Source organism: Pleurodeles waltl, chromosome 2_2 (genome assembly GCF_031143425.1).
Source record: "Pleurodeles waltl isolate 20211129_DDA chromosome 2_2, aPleWal1.hap1.20221129, whole genome shotgun sequence".
In the NCBI taxonomy this organism is placed as follows: Eukaryota; Metazoa; Chordata; class Amphibia; order Caudata; family Salamandridae; genus Pleurodeles; species Pleurodeles waltl.
The window spans coordinates 976,967,346-976,988,867 of NC_090439.1; the positions used below are offsets into that span (position 1 = coordinate 976,967,346).

The 21,522-nt window shown below is 44.9% G+C and overlaps 1 protein-coding gene across 1 annotated transcript in view; it reads left to right on the forward strand.

The window, feature by feature from the left end:
• The window catches only part of MTBP (MDM2 binding protein), a 192,924-nt gene that overhangs the window by 150,693 nt on the left and 20,709 nt on the right, over positions 1–21,522 (forward strand). Inside the window, exons 18-19 of the mRNA XM_069220682.1 lie at positions 13,457–13,723; positions 20,923–21,160. Coding sequence (XP_069076783.1) covers positions 13,457–13,723; positions 20,923–21,160 — 505 coding nt within the window. The remainder of the gene's footprint in view (positions 1–13,456; positions 13,724–20,922; positions 21,161–21,522) is intronic.

The window sequence follows — 21,522 nt, forward strand, 5'->3', positions numbered from 1 at the left end:
TGCTCATGCAAAGCAGTAACATTTCTGTAGTGACTCTGAATCTTGTGAGACGTTTATGGTCAGTGAGGTTTTCTTTTTTTAACTCTTTGGCTTTCAAAAGATTGCTGTTGATGACTCTTGTAAGAAAGTGAAATATTAGTCGGGTGGACGGAAGTCAGCCTCACGTAAAAATTTCCCCTTCTCGTTAGACCCAGTCAAAGGTTTTAGTAATGTAAACCTAAGCACATCTGTTTAGATGTTCCAAATTAGTTAAAAGTCAGAGATGCAACAAAATATAAGCCCTGTTCCAATTTATGACAAGAGAGAAAAATGTAATAAGCAAAATAACACCAAAATGACAAAAATCTATGTAGGGGAAATTGAGACATTATTTATTAAAGATTTAAGTGGAAAAACCACCAAGAAAATACTTCACCCAGTGTAAGTCAATGGACCCGTTAGATCGGGACCAAGGTGCAGTTTCAGGAGGCTGTGAAGTCTGGGTTGTATCCACCAAGTGGTTTGGTCCCGATAAATGTCTGGAAGTTAAAAGGTTGAAAAGGTGGCCCCACGTCAGAAAGGGATTTTGTCATTTATTGAGGGAAAAAAATACTCCCTGTGTTGGCTGCCACTGAAATTGTGCACACCGCTGTGGAACTAAAGGGCAGATACCTGAAGCAGGTTGGTCCCTATTGATCTCTGGAGCCTTATACATTTTGTGTCAAACTTTGTAAGTGCCAGTGCGGAATAGGACCAAGTCTTTCTTTCTGAGTTGTGGGGACCTCTAAGCAGGATTAAGCTGAAATCCAGTCCAACATTTTGGAGCTACCTTTTAGATACTTTTTTCCGCAGGCCCTGCTGAAGCATTGGAGATCTGCAGGAAAAGTTTTCAAAAGTTTCCAAATGTTCACCTGTTGCCAAAACAACCACAGATGTAAGTTTCTAATGCTTACAGAGACCTCAGTGGGGCACTTGGGGACTCTCAGGGTGTCGGGCAGGGTCCATTCCAGGTCCAGTTACTACTGGTCCATTGGGCACTTTGGGGAAAAAGCCTTTTTAACTTATTGTGTCCCAATAGCCACATAGGTCGGCTAACTGCTTCTTGGAGTCCACCTCTTTTGTCTAGGGTACAAGTGTGGAGCAGGTCCAGCCCTTCAGGTTTCCTCACAGGTCTCATACAGAAGTTCACTTCTCATCTGGTCTTCCACAGGTCCAGAGAATGTTCAGGGGAGGGTGCATTGGAGTGCCAAATTTATTCCTGGCATCAGGTAGTGGGTTGGGGGTGCCTCCTGGCACTTCCATAATCCATTGGGTAAAATTTCCCAGGGCAACCCAAGCCACTTGCACAGCAGTTCCTGCGTGCCCTTCTGCAAACAGTTCCACTATGCACCCTATTCTCAAAATCCAAGATGGTTAACTCGTCTCTCCTTGTGCAGAAAAGGTGTGCCCAGCCAGAGGTGTGGCCAGGGTAATGAGCAGACCCCTCGTCTACGGTCACGCATAAACAGTTCTGAGATCATTTTCCTCCCACTAGGTTTCATAGCAATCTGACTATGGAGGCACAGGCTGGTTCTTTCCAGGTATCACCTGACATTTACTTGTGACAGGGAAGACCCTTTGAAGTTCATTATGTTCCTAGGCTCACCCCAACTGATCTTCCTGCCAGGGGAAGAAAACACCCCTCACTCCCAGGCGATTGTTCATGGTGTAGGAGCAGTTTTCTTACCTCTTTAACTTTAAGTACTTTATAGACAGCTGCTGTAAAAGTAATGTAAATCACTCTCCCGGTGCTTCAGGTAGGGAAAAGGCACCTTTCTAAAAGTTACTTTTCCTAAATATGCATTAAAAATCCAATTTCATGAGGCGCGTGTCCAATATGGCCCCGAGTAGTAGCAACTCGGAGGAGTTCTGCCGCTCAAGTCCACAAACAAACGGTCTGGGTGAGTACCCAAAGCGAAGGCAGCACCTGAAATACTCGCCTGCCATTGATGTAGCTGAGAGAGCGGCGGGCGAGACAACTTTGGCCCAAGAGCTCAACTTCAATATGGCGGCCGCGTGACACATACAGGAGCGCCTGGCGGAGCTGGTGTGATGGTGCTGCCCCGGACCTCGGCATGGCGGGGGTGTTGTGACCTGTCCCTCTGCCCGTCGCATGGCATTGCCTTTGCTTTGGGGACTGCCAGTGAGTCAGAGGCTCATGAGGAGGGCCTGAACAGCAGCACTCTGACGGGACCGTACCAGTGCTGGCAGCCCCGTGTAGTGGCTGCAGGGGGGGGCGGAGGACGGCTGCTCGTGTTTTGCTCACAGTGTGTTGGGGAGGAGTGGGCTGATTGGTGGAGAAAACGGATCTGGAGCTGCTGGGGGCCCATTGTTTGCAGGCTTTGGGAGACCACAGTGCACCACTATTAATGGGGGTAGTGGCCAGATGAGCAGCAGCTAGACCCTGCCAGCGCAGACTGACAGCACCCTATCGGGGCCAACACAAAGGGTGCTGACTGGGGCCTGGAGGAGTGGAAGCCTTGCCCTGCAGCAAAGAGGATTCAGGGAGAACCAGAGACTGCATAGGCCCCAAGGCCCCTGGTGATACACATAGACACACAGAGAGAAAACAGCAGTAACCCTGCGGCTTGGTGTCTATTGAGTACAGAGGAGAGACCGGGTGGTGTGAGAACGCTAGGTGAACTGGTGGTGCTGGCCCTTGGCACTCTGTACTTTTGTTCCCTTGAGGAACTGAAGTGGACCTACAGGGGTGACCCTCTGCGTTGGTGAGGCCTCTGCATTGTGGGCTTAGTAAGAGTGACCCAAAAATGAGCGACCCCAGGGGAGGTGTACATGAGGACGGCTGACATACCTGTCGGAAGTGAGGATCCACAGCGTACCAGAGCTACTGTTTGATGGCGACTCACTGTGCCAAAAACGATAGCACCCTGAGAAACATGTTTAATAGGCCAGTTGCCAGGGAAGGGGACCAGGCTTGAGTTGCATCACCCCTCTGGCTTCCCGCCACAAGAAGGAAACAGTTGAGTCTCCGGGAAGGCACCGATCATATGTGCTTGCATGTAAAGCTTGTTCTGTAGCCTGTAAGACAACATAGCTGCGTTGAAACAGAAGTAGCAGCTAATCTTAAAGATGTCTGGCACCAGATGGGGGACATGGGGCACTAGGTTGAAACCCTAGAGTGGAGCAGCAACACACGAGAGGAGGAAATGGATGGCTAGTGGCGCAATCTTTTGGAATTGCTGGATAAGAATGCAGAACTGCAATACTAACTGGAAACTCTCGTATTGATCCTGTCACTCCAACATAAGAATTAAGGGAGTTTCCCTGCAAGCAGACTGGGAATCTGTAGGCTTACATGACTCAAATGTTCTGTCATATTTTGCCTGATCTTGCAGAGAAAGACAATGTCCTGGATCGCACACATAGGCCGGGCATCCCTCTAAGCTCCCAGGGACACCCCAGAACATACTGACGTGGGTCCACCATATTGCCAAAAAGAAGCTATTATGGCGGCAATGAAGGATCATAGCTTGATCATGTTTGAAGGGAAGAAGATGTGGATTTACCAGGACCTCTCCATCATCACATTGCTAAGCACTTAAACTGGCTACTACGTTCCGCAGGGAGAATGGAGTCCGGTTGAAATGGGGACACCCCTTCCATTTATTTTTTGCTGGAATAATGAGACGCACAGGGTTCACACCCTAGACAAGGACCTGTTGATTCGAGGTCTGAAACTTCCACTGGCTGAAGAAACTCATCCCTCGACACATTAGTCCGCTCCTGACCACAGACATGGACAGGTGTCACCGCCAGGCCATTTTAAAGAAACCTGGCAAACCCACAGCTGATGAGTCACAGAGAAAGATCAGCCTTGTTACAAGAAGTCCAACATCTAAAGCCTTAATTCAACCAGGACTCCTCTTAGCACACTGCAGCGCAGTCTGGCTTGTGTGGATGCTGAGGGAGCATATGCTGCCCCCACGGTCAAAAGCATTCCCCACCAAGGGATGCCGGGACGTGGCTGTGACCGCCCTCTAGCCTGCTGACCACACGCCCAAACGGTGACAGGGCTCTGCTATCAAGACTTGCCCGTTGTTATGCTTACATTCAGTGACATGACTCCTGACCATTCAGACTTTTTAACTCTAGAGATTGGAGAACCTGTTATCCCCAGTTCAACCCTCATTTTCCACACCATGCTTGGTGGCCAAACTACTGCATCTACAATGTGTAGAACTACCAAGCTGGGATACAAGGAGGCGCCAGTGGGGTGTCCTGGGACTGCACTATCAACGGTACCACACAGCCAAGACCTCCGTGATGATCAAAATCCTCAGCATGAATGTCTGTGGCCTTAATGCTCCAGCGAAACAATTAGCGCTCCTTTCAGTGCTTTGAGAGTACTGCAAGAGACACAACTCCTTAAAAAGAACTGAAAATGCCTGAGTTCCCGCTGGTTTTATCAGCAATGTTTTTCTTTGGGCATGAGAAAAAAGCAGGAGTAGCAATTTTACTTGCATCACACTTTCTGGGTCCGGTGGTTCAGACTCAAGCAGATATACTAGGTAAACTCCTTTCCATGAGACTCTCAGTACATATATCACAACCACAACACAGCTCTGGACTGATCAGCACACAAAATCGGGCAAACAGGAGCTTGATCTTTAGCGGTCACTCAGTTGCTACAGGAAATGCGATTGGTGGTTGTGTGGAGTACACAGAATCCTACAGCAAAAGATTTTGCTTATTTTTCCGTCGCCCATCACGACAGGATAGATTATTATCTAGTTTCCTCCCACTTAGCAATGGCCACTACTCCTATAGATATTGGAGCAGCAGCACTCTTATCAGGCCCCAGTTTGTCACCCTGCGCACCCCCTTGCCACCATTACCACAACAGATATGGCAGTTCAACCCCAGGTTGCTCTCACAAGATTCTGTCCTCAAAGAAATTGTGGAGACTTCACACAATTTCCTTACCAACAATTACACCCCCGATATTGCTGCATCCCTATTGTGGGACACACTCAAAGCTGTCCTCCGAGCTGCCTTTATAGCTATATTAGCCAAGCCAGCCACAGACAGTAAGGATCAGCGTACCGCACTGAAGCATCATTTGAAGGAGCTGGAAGATGTGCATAAGGACTCTGTCCCCTATAGGGTAAGGAGGCAGTTAACACTGGCCCGAAAGCAACTTAAGGCTTTAGAAATGGGTAGGGCAGAATATACCCTCCTTCGCACCAAACAAAAGTATCCCAGCAGTAACAAGGCTGGGAGGTACTTGCTCAGCAACTGAGGGCCCAAATCCAAGGACATAGCATCTCTGAGATTCAGGGGCCACAAGGTCACCCAGTTCATAATGATGCCGACATAGCCCTGGCCTTAGAAAGCTAATATGCCAAACTCTACTCGGCAACACGATTTAGACCACACAGTGACTGCTACGTATGTGGCTATAGAGTGACATAGGCGAAGATGAAGTACTAACAGCAATAGCGAGGCTCCAATTAGATAAAATGCCAGGAATGGACGGTTTCTCTGCTGTATTCTGCAAGGTTTTTGCAAAACAGCTGGCACCTCTCCTCACTCGCCTTTACAGTTCATTTAGTGAGCAGGGTACACTCACTGACGCAGTGCAAGCAGCGACAATCACTGTCATCCCAAGGCCCGGGAAAGAGCCCACCCTCTGCTAGTCCTACAGGCCCATCTCCCTTCTTAATGTAGATGTATTGATGTCCACCAATATCCTTGCTTACCGTTTTGGGCCTCTACATGCAGGGCCAAGTGGAGCCTGACCAAGCGGGATTTATACCACAAAGGGGTAGTAGTGACAACACAAAGCGGCTATTTCATCTCATTGATAAGACAACCCTCTCCCGAGTACCTGCCCTTTTCCTACCAATTGACACTGAGAAAGCCACTGGCCGTTTCTCTAGTTGGTGCTTGCGCAGGCAGGCTTGGGGGCTCGTTTCTGGAAGTGTATCTGGAGTAGCTATGCTCGACCCATGGCCACAGTTAGTCAGTGCCTTAACAACCCGCCCCTTCAGTACAGCAAGGGAAACAGGGCAAGGGTGCAGCTTTTCACCGCTCCTGTGCGCTTTATATATGGCACCTTTTGCAGAACAAATTTACTTGAACCCCGCAATATCCGGTATGACTATGGGCAACCGGGAGCATAAAATCATATTATGTCTGGATAATGTTATGATATCACTCACAAAGCCCCACACCGCCATACCCCCACTATTGTAGGAGCTTGGGGTCTTTAGTAGGCTATCAAAGTCAACCTGCAGAAATTACACAAGCTTAATCTCAATGTTCCTCAGAAAGACAAAGCAACAGTAGATTGCCTTTCCCAAACCCCATGGGCTACTGAAGGAGTTTAGGATTTAGGCCTTCAAATTCACTCCAGTATCGGTAGAACAGCGGCGTGTAACTACACAGCCTTGGTGGCATCTACCCGCTCTGACCTGCAGTCGTCGCAGGGTGGTCTCAACTCTTGGTTGGTTAAGAAAGCGGCCGTAAAGATGACTGCTATGCAGAGGGTCCTGTACCTAATGCGAACCCTTCAATTACAACCACCCCCTAAGCTACTTGCAAAACCACAAAATCTAATTAAAAACGATATCTGGGAGGGCAGGTGAGCATGCATGGCCAGGAAGCAGGCATATCTGCCCTTGGCGGAGGGAGCGAGGTGGAAGGGGGGATGGGGGGCGAGGGGTCTGTGTATCCCTCACTTAATGTGCTATTACAAAGCAGCCCAGCTGGGATCTATGGTAGAGTGGAGCCGATTGCACTCTGAAAAGCACTTGTGCTTTATTGACAAAACAATTGCTGGTATCAATATTTGGAAAATCCCATGGTTACCCAAAACACATTGCCCACCGGGGGTTTACATCTCGCCAGTAGTACACACCACCATTGGACCTGGGATAGAGTTAAACTGGCCAAAAAAACTCTACACCCATATCTCACTGCAAACCCCCTTACTGGGATCCCGGGTTTCCCTTCTGCAATGCAGAGGGATGCATTCCTGCCTTTGCAAGAAGTTAACTGTAAAAGGTTAGGAGACCTCTATGATCAAAATGATCTTTTAGAACGCTCCCAAATTCAGTCTGACTATGGCTTATTGGCCTCTGAGTATTGGCAATATGTGGCTATCCATGACTGGGTATCACACCCTCAAAATCGACCGCAACATCCAACAGGTTCCTGGCACAGACGCAGTGGGAAGCAGAGTATGAACGTGCAGCACTGTCTTCTAACCACTGCACCACATGTTTAAGAATGTTCCTCCCCAACAGGATTTTAGACTTTATCGGGTAACTATGAGTACGTTCAAATTGGTGCTCCTTTTTATCATGCATGACTTACTGCCCCTGTAACAGAACCATGGCAAGACTAATAGTTGGTAGTAGAGGATCCATTGTTGTGGTATACTTACCTTTTTACTAGCACTCCAGTGGGTGATTGCTTACTTGCACCCCAGTGAGTGATTGCTTACGTGCACTCGCTGTGTAAATCTTACCTGGGTCCCTATTTCTTCCTCTGATTATGAGTTGTACATGCTGAAGGTTGTAAGATGGTTCAAAGGTTATGTAGTAGACAGATGGTTCTGTGTATGGATCATTGGGAGCTGGCTGGGGCATGACCTCAGTTGTTTTGATGGTGAGACTAAAGTTGCTGCATGCAGTGGGAAACTTATCCACACTGGCTTGCATTTCTGGCTCTGTCCTAGCATTCAGAGCACAATAGTCAGCAAAGAGAATATCTTGCAGCACAGTTTTATTCACCTTGGTGTCGGCTTGCAGTCCCTCAGATTGAAGACTTTCCACTTAGGTGTGTACTTCAGGCCTACACCTTCATCGCTGTGCTGGAAGGCATCGGTCAGATTAGTAGAAGAATATCATGCTGAGCATTGTGGCTGCTAGAATACACTATTGATGCCATTGATCAAGGACTCTGATGTTTCATCGCCATCTTGGACATGAGCCATCATACCGTCATGAAGCTGCTGTACCATTAGTATGAATCTGTCAGGATATCCAAATTTCAACGTGATCCTCCACAGTCCCTGACCATTCACTGAGATAAATGCTATTGTGAGGTTCACAAAAGTTGTGTATGGTTCATAGTTCTGCTCTTGACACTTCTCTCGTAGTTGATGCACAGAGAAGATCATGTCGGTAATTCCACATCCCTTGTGGAATCCACATTGCATTTTGGGCAGCAAGCCCTGCTCCAGGTGAGTGATCAGACAGTTCAGCAGACCTCATGCAAGAACTGTAAATGAACAGAGACTGCAGGATGTGGACCACTTCTCCTACCTGGGTAGTACCCTTTAATGAGCAATGTCAATAGATGCTGAGGTAAACTGCAGATTTATGATAGCCATCTCTGTTTTTGCAGCTTGCACTCCAACGTTTGGGAATGTTGATGATGAGCATACTAACGAAGCTGAAGGTCTCCTTAGCATTTGTGCTTCCAGCTATGCTGTATGCCTGCGAGACTTAGACTGTATACGGGAGTAAACAAGGCGGCTCAATCACTTCAACATGTCTTATCTGCGCAAGTGTCTGAAAATCAGATGGCAGGAAAAAGTTCTGGATACTAAAGTCCTTTCCAAAGCCAGTCTACCATCAGTTCATACAGTGCTTATAAACGCCCAGACGGGCTGAGCATGTTGTCAGAATGTCAGATAAGTGCATCCCCAAACAGCTCTTCTACGGAGACCTCACTCAGGAAAGTGCTCCGATGGAGGACAAAAGAGTTGGTACAAGGACACACTGAAGTCCCCACTGAAGTCCCTCAATATCCACACTGCCACTTGGAAAACCCTCACACTGCACCATCCAGCATGGCGCAGCCTCACTCTCAAAGGCTACCAAACGTATGAGGTGATCCGTACTTTGTCATCTTCGGACACACAGAGCCCGGTCAGCCAGTCAATGAGATGTCAAGGTCTTCAACAATGATGAAGGAACATCATCATCATCAATAGACAGAAGTTAGCAACATCTTATGCCTTGCTTGCCCCTTGTGCTCCACCCCTCTGCAGTTTTTGTAAAGTCAAATATAGGAGTCTCATTTGAATTTGCATGACTTTCAGTGGGGCAGGAAAAGCTCTTAGTATCCAACTTTGAAAGAAGGTATGGTTGCTGCTGCACACCTGACAAACCCCCACCCTTAAACTTGTATCCGATGTCATGATCTGCCAAAGAAGCAAGAGCCCAGAAACAGTGCCCTAAAGATATCAAAGTGACTGTGCGCCATTGGGTGGTAATTGACACTAAACCGCACCTAAGGAAAGATGCACCTTTAAATGAATGGTTCCTTCCGGGTATTAGGTGACCCTTCTGAAGCAGAGTGATCCTCTGGCTTGGGCACAACTGCCACTGTATCCAGATATAAGCTGGCCCTGTGGGTCATCTCAGAGTACCCACTTTGACTTGAAGCTCTGCACACCTGTTCGGAGAAAAATGGCTGGATTGGAGGCAGTAAAACTTGGCTGTGATCCCTAAAGAAGTAAGGGATAGCCTCCTGCCCAATGGGGAAAAACACCTGCTGGAACCTGAAAGGAGAAGGTGTAGATTTCCTGGTGTGTATGCTTTCTGCTGATTCCCAACAGAATAGTGCAAAGAGCATGACAGCAGGTCAGCAAGGAGAGATTAACAAAGGTAACGGGGAGACTGTCATGTAAATACAGTGCCACATGTACTGCAGTAGCCTAGGTCCAGATCCTGCATCCCTCACCAGACCCATGGGCTACAGTTTGTTTGCTTGAGGTCCCATAGTTATGTGATCTTGCTTGGCTTCCAACACACCCACCTTCCACCTCTTGCACCCCCTCCATTGAATCAGTCTGGCTTTTTCTGCCTGTACATTCTCCGCTGCCACCCTGCTGAAAACCTTGAATGTCTTGATCACTCCTTTACTCTAGACCCTAGCTGCAGCAGCCCTACTGGCCTGTGCCTCTGAAGCCACAGGAGTCCTCAACACTGCACAACAAGGTGGCACTGGCAGCCATCCTTTGTGACTATGCCAAAACGAGGTGAGAATCACAGACTCTTCAACTGCATCTGTAATATTGACAAACAAAATTGCTATTCCTGTGCTGGTGCCCAGATGTTGGCATCATCCTGGCAAAGCTGACTGTGCTCCCCAGCTTCTCACTCGGCAATCCATTGTGAGGGAATCCATGGTGAGGGCGAGCAGTGATAAACTAACCACAAGATTGGTTGCTACTGTTTAAGGCTTAACACATTTAAATACGGATTATTTTACAAAAACAACGTAACAGTGTCTGGACATTAAAACTATTGTGTGCTAAACACGCTCTGTCTGAAAGTATTTTTAACCCCACAGCTGGAAAAAAAGAAGGCACTTGGCATTTCAGGAAGGTCTCAGTAGTATCTGGCTCATGTAATTTCAGTGAGTGTCATAAACCATAAAAAACTGACCTGGCATTTTTAAATATAAATTTATAAAGATTGAAGAAATAATCCCACTCTTTCCCAAAAAATGCACTGGCCCTGTTGTTGTGTGTGAGCCAAAACATAGTTTGGTTTGTGATGTGCAGTATACAAATGGGCCATTTTAGTATTACCTATGTAGCAGCAATTTGTTCTTTCAAACCATACCCAAGTGAGTATATTTTTAAAATATAATTTAAATTGTGAAAACATTGTATCCTTGTCTATACACTAATGCATGGAGATTTTTCTAGAAGTATATAGTTTGCTCAAGTGAAGTATCCTGGATTTGACCACCTGGTCCCGGATTTGCCTTGTCACAGTCTGCATTTCCACCGCCCAAAAATGTCCTCCTTGCTCCTGATTTACTCCCTTTCACAAGCTCATTTAGTGCATTGTGTTCAATAAAACCAACTGTGCAGTTTCCTTGTTTTACATGCTAAATCCATCAAACTCTAGTATATCCAATGGTTTCTTATACAGTTAGTGTAACTAACTATAATTCAGTCTTAATAAATGGACGAGAGAAAGACAATTGGACCATATGAAACAGCCCACCAAAATGCAAATAATAAAGTGCATCTGTGTTATTTTCCACTATGCAAAGTTAAGTGTAAAGCAGACTGTACTTGTTCATGTTTCAGTGGCCGCCCTTGACTTCTCAAACAGAAGTACTCCAGGAAAAGCTACTAGATTAATGGATGCTTCTGAGCGATGAGGCTGTAGTCTGATAGTTTCACTCAATTGTTTTCATTTAAACTGGAACTTCATTGAGAATGTTTAAGAAGAAACACATTTCAGACCTGATATATGCCTTGTTATTCATACTTGCCAGCTGTCTTTCATTTAGTGGGGATGCTGCATTATTTTCTTTCCCAAGGTGAATATTGGGTAGTGACGATCATGGGCAGTTTCCAAGAGCTACATCAAAAGTTTATCAGCCGTGCCGTGGACCAGGAGCTGAGTCAAACCAGATCTTTATCCTGCACTGTCCTCAAGCATTTTTTGGCCCAAACAGATATACTAAGAGGCATGTAATGTGCACATCCATCTGCCAAAGGTTTAGGTTACACTCTTGAGTTGACAGACCACTCCAAGCTTTACCCACAATGGAGACCTCAAAGAAACTGAAGCCTACTACTGCTTTGGTATCTGACCTTCAGTACTAGATCAAAAATCTTCTTCATGATCCTATTATTAGGGTGCTTATACTGTCTGATATTTTGGCATCTCCACATCAACTTTCCCTTAAGCAAGTGTGGTGCCTCCCCTGGTTTACTTGTAAGGCAGTTTCTTTCATTCCCTACTCATTATTGTTTCTCCCTATTAGTGCCGTTTATTTCCTTCTCCTTCCAGTTTGGTCGTATGACTGTATTTTTTCTGCCAGAACCCCACGTTCTACCACTGTATTTCCCACATACTTTCTGAAAGTCTCAAGAATGCATACCTGCTTTGCTGATTTGGATGCAAGATAGCAGAGATAAAAGAGACCCTTAGCCTTGGTAGTTCTTTATATAATCTGGGAGCTGAAGTTGACAATAATGGGAACTAATAATGCTATGCTGAGTTTTTACTTCTCAGATATTAAAGTGGAGCTGCATGTCATCTATAGGTGAATTTTGAGGTTTTGCTTGTCATGTGTACACCAAAAGGCTTAAGTTGACCGGCTAGAAGATAATGTCATGAGATGCTCAACAGGTCATAGGGCACTCTTTGATCTTAAGGTATTTATTTATCAAGCTAATAAAACTGTTAGTCACATAGGAGGTGAAACATTCAAGAAGTTGTTGTCAAAGCCTATTGGTGACAAGAGGATGTTACCCAGTCCACAGTGACCATTTCAAATCCTTCAGAACTTAAAGTGGAGACGACTGAAACGCTGTTGGTGGTGTCCTGGGCTTCATCAGTCACTCGGGTACAGTCATGTAGCTAGTTCATAACTGGCTTCTCGATTCATCTTGCCTTGGGATTGGTATGTGAGCCATCTGTTGGTAGTCGGCAAAGTCATCTGGATCTGCCTTTAGCAATGGGAAGACTCTCCGTTCTTGAGGGCTGCTGGGATGCCTTGACAATGTCCAGCAGTGGCTTTATTGCTCCTCTGGTATTAAACATCCCTTTTGATGATTGAATTTTGTCTTTGTAGTATATCAATTGGAGTAGGTTTGCAATGGTGTAGATGCTGAAGGTGGTGTAGTTTGTCCAGATGAGTTTGTTGTAGCGGTATATGTCAAATAGTGTTTGATTCTAGTTCTATAGATGTTCGTCCTCATCTTTTCTATTTCCTCCTTGAAACAACTAATCATCATGTTGAATTTGCCTGTGACTGTTTCTGGTGGGTCTGACACTGGCTTGATTTAGAGTTTTTAAAAGAGTGCTGTTCCTGTTTTTGACTGTGTTGGTTTAGTAGGTTACTTTTGCTTCAGTGATGATTTTCCATGTGTTTTTCATTCAAAACTACATGAGAGAAAACACACATTTTGCTACTAAAGTTCAACAAATAATTGTGTATACATCAATAAAGAAGAACCTATCTTCCATGAAGGACTGGTCTGGAACATCTGCAGCTTCAAATACATACAAAGAATACTTGTTGGGACTAAGTTCGATTGCTGGTGCTTGACATTGGTAATTAATTTTGTATGTTTGGTTTCTGTGATAATATTTTTATATTTTTACATTTGTTTCTATCATGTAAGCATGACTAAAGTAACTTGTATTTATGTGAATATGCATTTGGCTTCATAATGTAATTGGATGGGAAAACAATTTGCAGTTGTGAAATATTTGGTCTGTCAAGTGTATGGAACGTAATACATATTGTATTTTTATCCAGATGTTATCCTCAGGACTGTAAAATGACTCATTGATAACTCTTGGGATGTTAAATGTTTTTACCTTGAAGAACTAAACTTGCAAGCAACGCTGATGTTAAAGAAAGTATGACACATGAGAAACCTGATGCACTCAAATCTGATTTGATCCTCCATCTTTGCCTCTTCTAGATACTGCCTGGATAACAGAAGAGCTTTAGAAAGGGACTCTGGATTTGTTGAACTTCAATCTCGGCTTATCCGCTATGAAACCCAGACAACATGCACAAGGGAATGCTGCCCTATTCCCTGTGTTTTAAGCCCTCTGCCCTCTCCTGCTGTTCTGTCTGAACCTGGAAGTGTTCCTGATGGGGAATCCGTGCAGAGTGACATCAGATCAGAAAGCTTAAGGCTAAAGCGTAGATCAAAGGATCTAGATGGACCTATACCAAGCAAAAGGTAAAGAGGCAAACACAAAGACTCAACTATTAAATACCTCACACGTTTGATTTATGTCAGTCCTTGTGTAGTCCCACAAATGTAAGGCAATGAATACAACCTTTTTGAAAGTAACTTTTCATATATATACAGTGAGAGAATTGCCCTTCAGATTGTTTGAGTACCTTACATCAGCTTCATCTTTGACACTCCCACTTTCCTGCTACACTCCTAAAGCTACAATTGCGCAAACTGCCATGCTGATGCATTTTTCTACCGCCATGACTATAATTTACAGTTGTAAAACTACTCTTATCCTTAAGGCATCTTTGTTCATTTATTTTGCATACCAGCATTCTACCTATGTTCACAAAAAAGTTGTGAATCTAGCTCAGTGTGATCTGTTGGGTAGTACTTTATTTTTATGACCCTTTATAGTCTGTTCACTCAGCATAGGTTTATTGATGCCCATAGATCCTTTCTGTAAAGTCTATTTCTGTTGAACATGTTTCACCTATTCCAGTTCCCAAGGTTAGGATTTTTCTATTACACAGTTGATTAATGGTCATCTAAAACTTGTCAAGAAAATGATTCCCTTTTCCCAGTAGTTCAGTTAGTTTCAACTTTCTTAGGTTTCTGTGCATAACTCTTGCTCTGACAAATGCCTGCTCCATATACTTGGTTATCACAATGCAATATAAAGTGAATTGTCATTTGTAAGGGGTTTTATTGTTTTTCAGCATGAATGCTTTTCTGGATTTACATGCTGTGCATTATTCCACCATCTCGTGGTTGGGTCCAGAATGGTCTGTCTCACCCTCCACCCCATTTTTTTCTTTTTTCTTTTTTTTGTGGGTGTCGTCAACCACAATTTGATGATATGACCATCCCCTGTGTGATGTCACTCCAGATGTTTCTATAAGTAGTAGCCATCTTCAGATTCTTTTTTCCGCCATTGGGTCTTGGGTCCAGAAGCAATAGAGGAGCTATGAAAAGTTTTTGGAAAATTTCAAAACTGTATTGAACCAGGCAGAGGAGAAAACTAAAGAAGAGAAGATCTTTCACTCGCCCTTCTGACAAGGGACCCTGCCGGAGTCAACGCATGGTCTGAGAATGAGGCAAGGTAGGGGTCATGGGGAAAAAAAACCTTGGCATTTTGCCCAAACTGCCACACAAGTTCTTGCAGCGAGACCCGCCACAAAACCTGCAACCACTGTCTGCCTAAAGACCACCGGGATGAGGACTGCAAGGCCTGCACTGCGTTTGTACCAAATACCCTGAGGATACGCCAAAAACAGAATGGAACACTAGAAAACCATGTCCAGCAGCCAAAAGCCATAGTTGTCGCTCAAAGATCTGGGACTGTCCAGCGACAATGGCGAAAATGTGGAAGAAGCAGAGATAGTTCATGGAGAATTGGACATCGAAATCCTTGAAGCAGACACAGAAAGAAGGCAGCAAAGGACGCCGAAAGAATATCTCTAAAGGTAAACCACTGAAAGGCTTGGAGGCTAAAGCCTTGGACAAAAAGCCGCACAGGGCAGCCTTGACATCATCAAAATCGAAGGTCAGCTGCGAGCGCAAGAAGCCCACAGATCCCAGCCATGGGATACCGATGAAGACAAAGCACCTAAAATGTTGAAAGGCCATACAGGTCGCGAGACCTCAAAGGAAGAACCAAGACCTTCGAAGGCCAAACCATTGACGCCCAAGAAAAGACCATCCCCAACGTTGAAAAGGCGCAAGCGTTAAAAAGGAAGAAGAGTAGGTAGAGGCAGAAATAGCAGCGCTTCTTCAACAAAAGGAGTTTGACGCCTCCTTAAGGGAATTACGAATTCCCTGTAAACCTTCCAAGCTGAGGAGGAGGAATCTGCATTAGAAGCCCTACCGACACCTGAACCTCATGAAGAGGAAGCTGAAGAACAGTTATACAAACCAAAAGGGGAAGAAGTAACAGTTTTTGACGAGGTTCGACAACGAGCCATGGAACACCCTTGACAGAGAGCCCAGAAGAAGAGGTAGATCCATACCCCTCGAGGTCATCACTGCCCGACAGCCTCACGATGTACGTATAGGGCTTCCGACCTATATGGGTTCCAACTGGAGGAGGCAAAAGATTCCTGTTTTCTTCTAGAGGCTTTAATGTCAGTCAATAAGAGGTACCTATAACTCCCAATGCTACCCAGCATATTAGATCAGGGCAAAGATGCCTTTTCGGAACCTGCAACAGCCAAAGCAGTTAACACGGAGTGGAGAAAAAGTATAAAACTTCAACTAATGGCCTCAAATAAATCCAGGGAACACACCTGCAATCTCCATCATTGTTGATACTGCCATATAGAGGAGCAACACACATACCCCAACAGGTCCCCTACCAGAAAGGAAGAGCAAGCAGCTTGACATGGTAGGAAGAAATATGGAGAGAGAGGCTGCAACGCAATGGCGAGATCTACTTCCAGTGCCCTCCTAAACAAATATGGGCAATGGGAAGAAATTGAGACGCTCATGCAAAAATTTCCTGTGGAAGCCAAAAAGAGAGTCAAAGCAACAATACCAACACGTCTGAAGTCAGCCTTGGATGCAGAAGACACTGCCAGCAGGCAGATGTGCAGAGGCACAACGTTAAGGAGGCATGCCTGGCTCTGAATATCAGGGTTGATGCAGGAAGTACATGCCTCCACCAATGAACCTTTTACAGTGGATGCACTATTGGGGCCAGTGGTGGATGAGTCATTACAACAGATTAAAAAGGTCAATGCGACAGCTAAGGCGATGGGAGCCTTACAATGCAAAGGTGCATTCAGGAGAGGTGGAAGCACACTCAGAAGACCTACAGTTAGGATAACCTTCCCATTGGGTCACAACAAGACCAAACCAGCTCGCAACAAGCCGCACAGCAGACCACATACCATCATTGGCAACACCCTGCAAGACTGCCCTTTCAGGCAAGAGGAAGGGGAAGCGGACAAATTGCCCAAGGTGGAGGAGCCATCAATAAGTGACTAACCAAAGGAAACAGGCCCCCACAAAACACCTGTGGGAAGCAGAAGAGGAAATTGCCCACAGCAGTGGGTAGAAATCACCATGGACAATAGGATTTTAAATGTGATACGCCACAGCTATTGTACAGAACTAGTCAGAATACCACCACCAATTTCCCCAAAACAAAAAAGATATCAAAAGGTGGAGCTTGTGCAACGTAGGAAAGAGGTCAAAACATTCCTACAAAATCAAGCAATAGAAAAGGTACCATGTAAAAGAACTAAACAAAGGGAGCTACTCCCCATTCTTCCTGGTTTCAAAACAAGTCCTCAGCCTAAGGCCGCAGGTTCATAAACCGGTTTATCCACACACAACATTTCAAGATGACAACACTTCAGAGAGTAATCCCACTCCTACAAAGAGGGGACTAAATAGCAACATTAGATCTGAAGGATGCTTTTCTACACATGCCCATGAACCAAGCATATAAAGGATACCTACGATATGTACTCTAGAAAGTATACTACCAATTCAAAGTCTTATTTTTTGGCATAAAATCGGCAACACGGGTTTTTACAAAATGCCTTGCAGCAGTCGCAGCCTTTCTGAGAAGAAAAGGAATACATTTGTACCCATGCCTAGATGACTGGCTGGTAAAGGCAAAGACAAAACAAAGATGAAAATAAGACATTCAAACAGTAATCACAACCTTAGAAAGCCTAGGGTTTTCCATAAATCACAAAAAGTCATCTCTGCAACCTGATCAATAAGTTTTCCTGGGGGAGACACTAAATTCCAAGAGAGCATGGGCATTCCCAACTCAGAAGATGTTAAAGCGGTGGTGGAGCAAGCTCACCATTACCAGAGGGGCGGTCCCTGACAGTGAGGATGGTCATGAAGCTAATGGGCATGATGGCATCATGCATTCTGCTCATAACACATGCAAAACTGCATATGCGCCCATTCCAGGAATGATTATGCAACAACTGGTCTCAAGCCACTAGGAGGTGGGAGGATCTAGTGATTGTAACAGCAAAGATAGAAAAGGAGATACAATGGTGGACATCCAAGAACTTAACCTTAGGGAGTCCATTCAAAAAAACAACTCCAACTGTGACTATCACAACAGATTCATCCTACAAAGGGTTGGCAGCGCACACTGTCAACCTGAAGGTACAAGGGCAATGGAGTGACATAGCTGCACATTGACTTCGTGGAGATGAATACAGTGTTCCAAGCTCCGAAGCCCTTTCAGAAACACATAAAAGGGAAGAATGTACTGATACGAACAGATAGTACAACCAATACACGAGCAAAAAGGGAAGCACAAAGTCATCCACCCTGGGCAAACTAGCCCAGGAAATATGGCACTGGGCAATTCCAGGGAAGATCTACCTGCAGACTATCCACCTATCTGGGAAAGAAAACACACAGGTGGACAGACCAAGCAGACAAGAAATCACCTCACAGGGGTAGGAGCTGAAACAGGAAACTCCGGAGAAGATCTTCAGGGTCTGGGGCAAACCAAAAATGTATCTATTCACAACACCAAAGAACAAAAAAATGCCAACACTTCGCCTCCAGGTTTCAACACCACCAATCAGAGGGGAATGCCCTGTCACTCACCTGGTCAGGGAGATTTGCTTAAGCCTTTCTACAGATTCCCCTAATGTCCAAGGTGCCGGAGAAAGCTAGACAACTGGGGACAAACCTCATCCTAATAGCTCCACAATGGGCCAGACAGACTTGGTGCTGAAACCTACTAGAAAAGTCCAGGGGACAAATGATCAAGATCAGAGTCCTTACTACGCAGGAGGGGAAAGGTGTACCATCAGGAGCCAGCAACACTCAACCTAGCAGCCTGGTGCCTGAATACACAGAGTTCAGACACCTACGACTACCACCTAGAACCATGGAAATATTAAGCGAGGCCTTGAAGCCTACCGCAAGACAAATCTATGCAGCAAAATGGAGAAAATATCTTAACTGGTGCTCAAGAAACAAAGCAATGGAAACCAGAACAAAACAGGAAATGGTACTAACATACCTCACGCTCCTGTTGGACAGTGGGATAACATTTTCAACACTTAAGGTGCAATTGGCAGCCATAGTAGCATACACCAGAGGCATGTCATAAAACAGCTTCTTCACCTTACCAGTGGTGAAAAGGTTCCTGGAGGGTTCCAAAATAATTGCTCCCCCAAGAACAGCGCCAACACCTATGTGGAACGTGAACACTGTGCTAACACAATTGATGTCAAAACCTTTTGAGTCTGTGCACAAGGCAGACCTCCGATCTATCGCACTTAAAACAGCATTCTTGAGTGCTTTCACATCACTGTGCAGAGTAAGTGAACAGAAAGCGTTAACAATACAGGAACCATTCATGCAAATACACAGAAACAAGGTGCTTTTCAGACCAAACCCACAGTTCTTACCCAAAGTAGTTTGCAACTTACATGCCAGCCAAAGCATTTAAATAGCCGTATCCGTCAAAGAACTGCAAACTCAAATGGAAAGGCCTTTACACACCTTGGATGTAAGGAGGGCTTTGATATACTCTTTGCAAGAAATTTTACAGTTTCACAAGGGAAACCAATTATTCGTCTCCTACGCAGAATCAACCAAGGGTTCTCCAGTAAGAAAGGGAATAATCACCTGATGGATTGTGGAAACAATACAATTCTGTGACTCAGTTGCAGGGAAGACCCTTCCTCACATCCTAAAGCTCACTCAGCAAAAAAGAAGGGCACAACTCTAGCGTTCTTGGCAAACCCGCCTGTAGACCCATTCTGCGCAGCAGCAACATGAGCCTCCCCTCACACATTTGCTGAACACTACTGTGTGCATACAAATGAAAAAAGTAGTACAAGTATGATAAAAAAGTACTGCAGCACCTGTTTGCAAAGACTTCCTCATTTCATTCCAGTCAACCCAAAGAAGGGGATACTGCTACATAACCTAATGCACAGAGTTTGAATCCAGAAAAGTATTCATGCTGCAAAAACAAAATGGTTACATACAAGTAGGTGCAGTTTTGCTGCATGAAGAGTTTTCTGGATTCACATGTGACCCACCAACCTCCCCACAAATGGGAACCGATGCAATCAGGTAGGAAGGGAAAAACAGACTAAAATCAACAAACTCCAAGCCAGAAAAAATAATCTGAAGATGGCTACTATGCACAAGAACATACTGGGCGCCGTCTGACGTCACACAGGGGACGGACATACCACCAATTCTAGAAGTGTCCGTTTCCTTTTTTTTGTTCTGGGGGTCGTCGACCACTTCTAGACCTAGCCACTAGATGACGGAATAATGCACAGCGTGTGCATCCAGAAAACTCTTCAGGCTGCAAAACTATTCTTACTGGCAAGTGACCATTTCTTTTCCTAGGACACTTGTGCTACAATGACACATATCTGCATAAAAACAAGGACTGCAGTTAGACTAATGTAGTTCCCTGTGTAGTGGTGATGTGTGCTGTTAGACAGATGCACCTGGTGGGATAGATGTGATATATCAGTACCAGATGATGACTGCTGAGAGCAGAACAGTAGGGCTGTACTGAGCACTGTGCTCAACGTTTACCAACCAGCCTGCAAATGAACTGTGAATCAGAGGACGTCCGTTACAGACTGCCCAAATAACTAGAATCCACCTATGCCTAAGATCATTGTTGATGCACTATTAGCTGGTTCAAGCTCTTGTATTCGGTGTATGTGGAAAGAAGACAACTCTGCTACTGTCATATTTGTCAGGGGCTGCACCCAAAAACGTACAGAAATGGGAGGCTAAGCTTTTCATTGCGTGAATGAAGGAGGAGTTGAAGGTCCGTCAAGATCCAGGACTAGTGCTTGCTCAAAATACAGATCTTCTTGTTCAGAATGGAGGCATAAAAATAACAAATAAGCACTGCTTCTCTCACAAGAAGAGGGGTTTCACAGCAGACTATCACCACCAGTGTAGCAGGTAGTGAAGGCTAAATGCGTCATCCGGTCCAAGGATCCCATTGTCTAAAAATGGACGGTACCCATAAAACCATGGTAATGTATGGTATGAAGAGGCAGTTAATGTCCAGATTCTACAGTATACTGGTTTATATTGCACAGTTACTTTGAGGTCGTGCGCTCTCCTCTAGTCTACATTTGCCATTTTACTTTAGTAATTCTCACTCGTCCTATGTGTGTAAATTGGAAAACTTTGTAAAAACCTTTTTCTGTTTGCTTTTATTTCAGGCTGTCTAAATCAGAAAGCTCAGATTCCCTTGTATCTCTTGCCAGTGGCAGCAGTGGACACCATCATTCAGCAATTTCCTCACAACCTCGCTCAGAGAGATCTTTGTCTGCATCTTCTAATCCTGGTCAGCAATCCAGTGTCCAAGATAATAAAAGTAAATGTGAGAGCAAAGGAAATCCACAACCAGAAGAGCTTTCAAAACAGACAAAGGAATCCAGATCGCAAAAACATACACGGGTACAAAGATCTAATGCTACATATTTTCAAATTCTAAAATCCTATTCCAAGACTTTAAAATGGTCCTAAATGTTGCTGTCATTGAAAACTAATAGACATTCCTCTCACAGATTATCAGATTCTAATACCCCAAACCATTTTAGTCTTTATTCTAATTCCTGTTTTGGTGTTAGCAAGGTAATAACATAACCACACTATGGTTAATATAATTGTTTCCACCTGCTCGAAAACAAGTTCTTGTTAACTCTGTAGCTGGAGACAGCAAGAGGCTTAGAAAATGTAGATGAATTAATCTGTGGGTAACCGTGGAAAGCGTTTTGTTGCATGTCTGCCACTGGGTTATTAAAATCCAGAGACTGCTG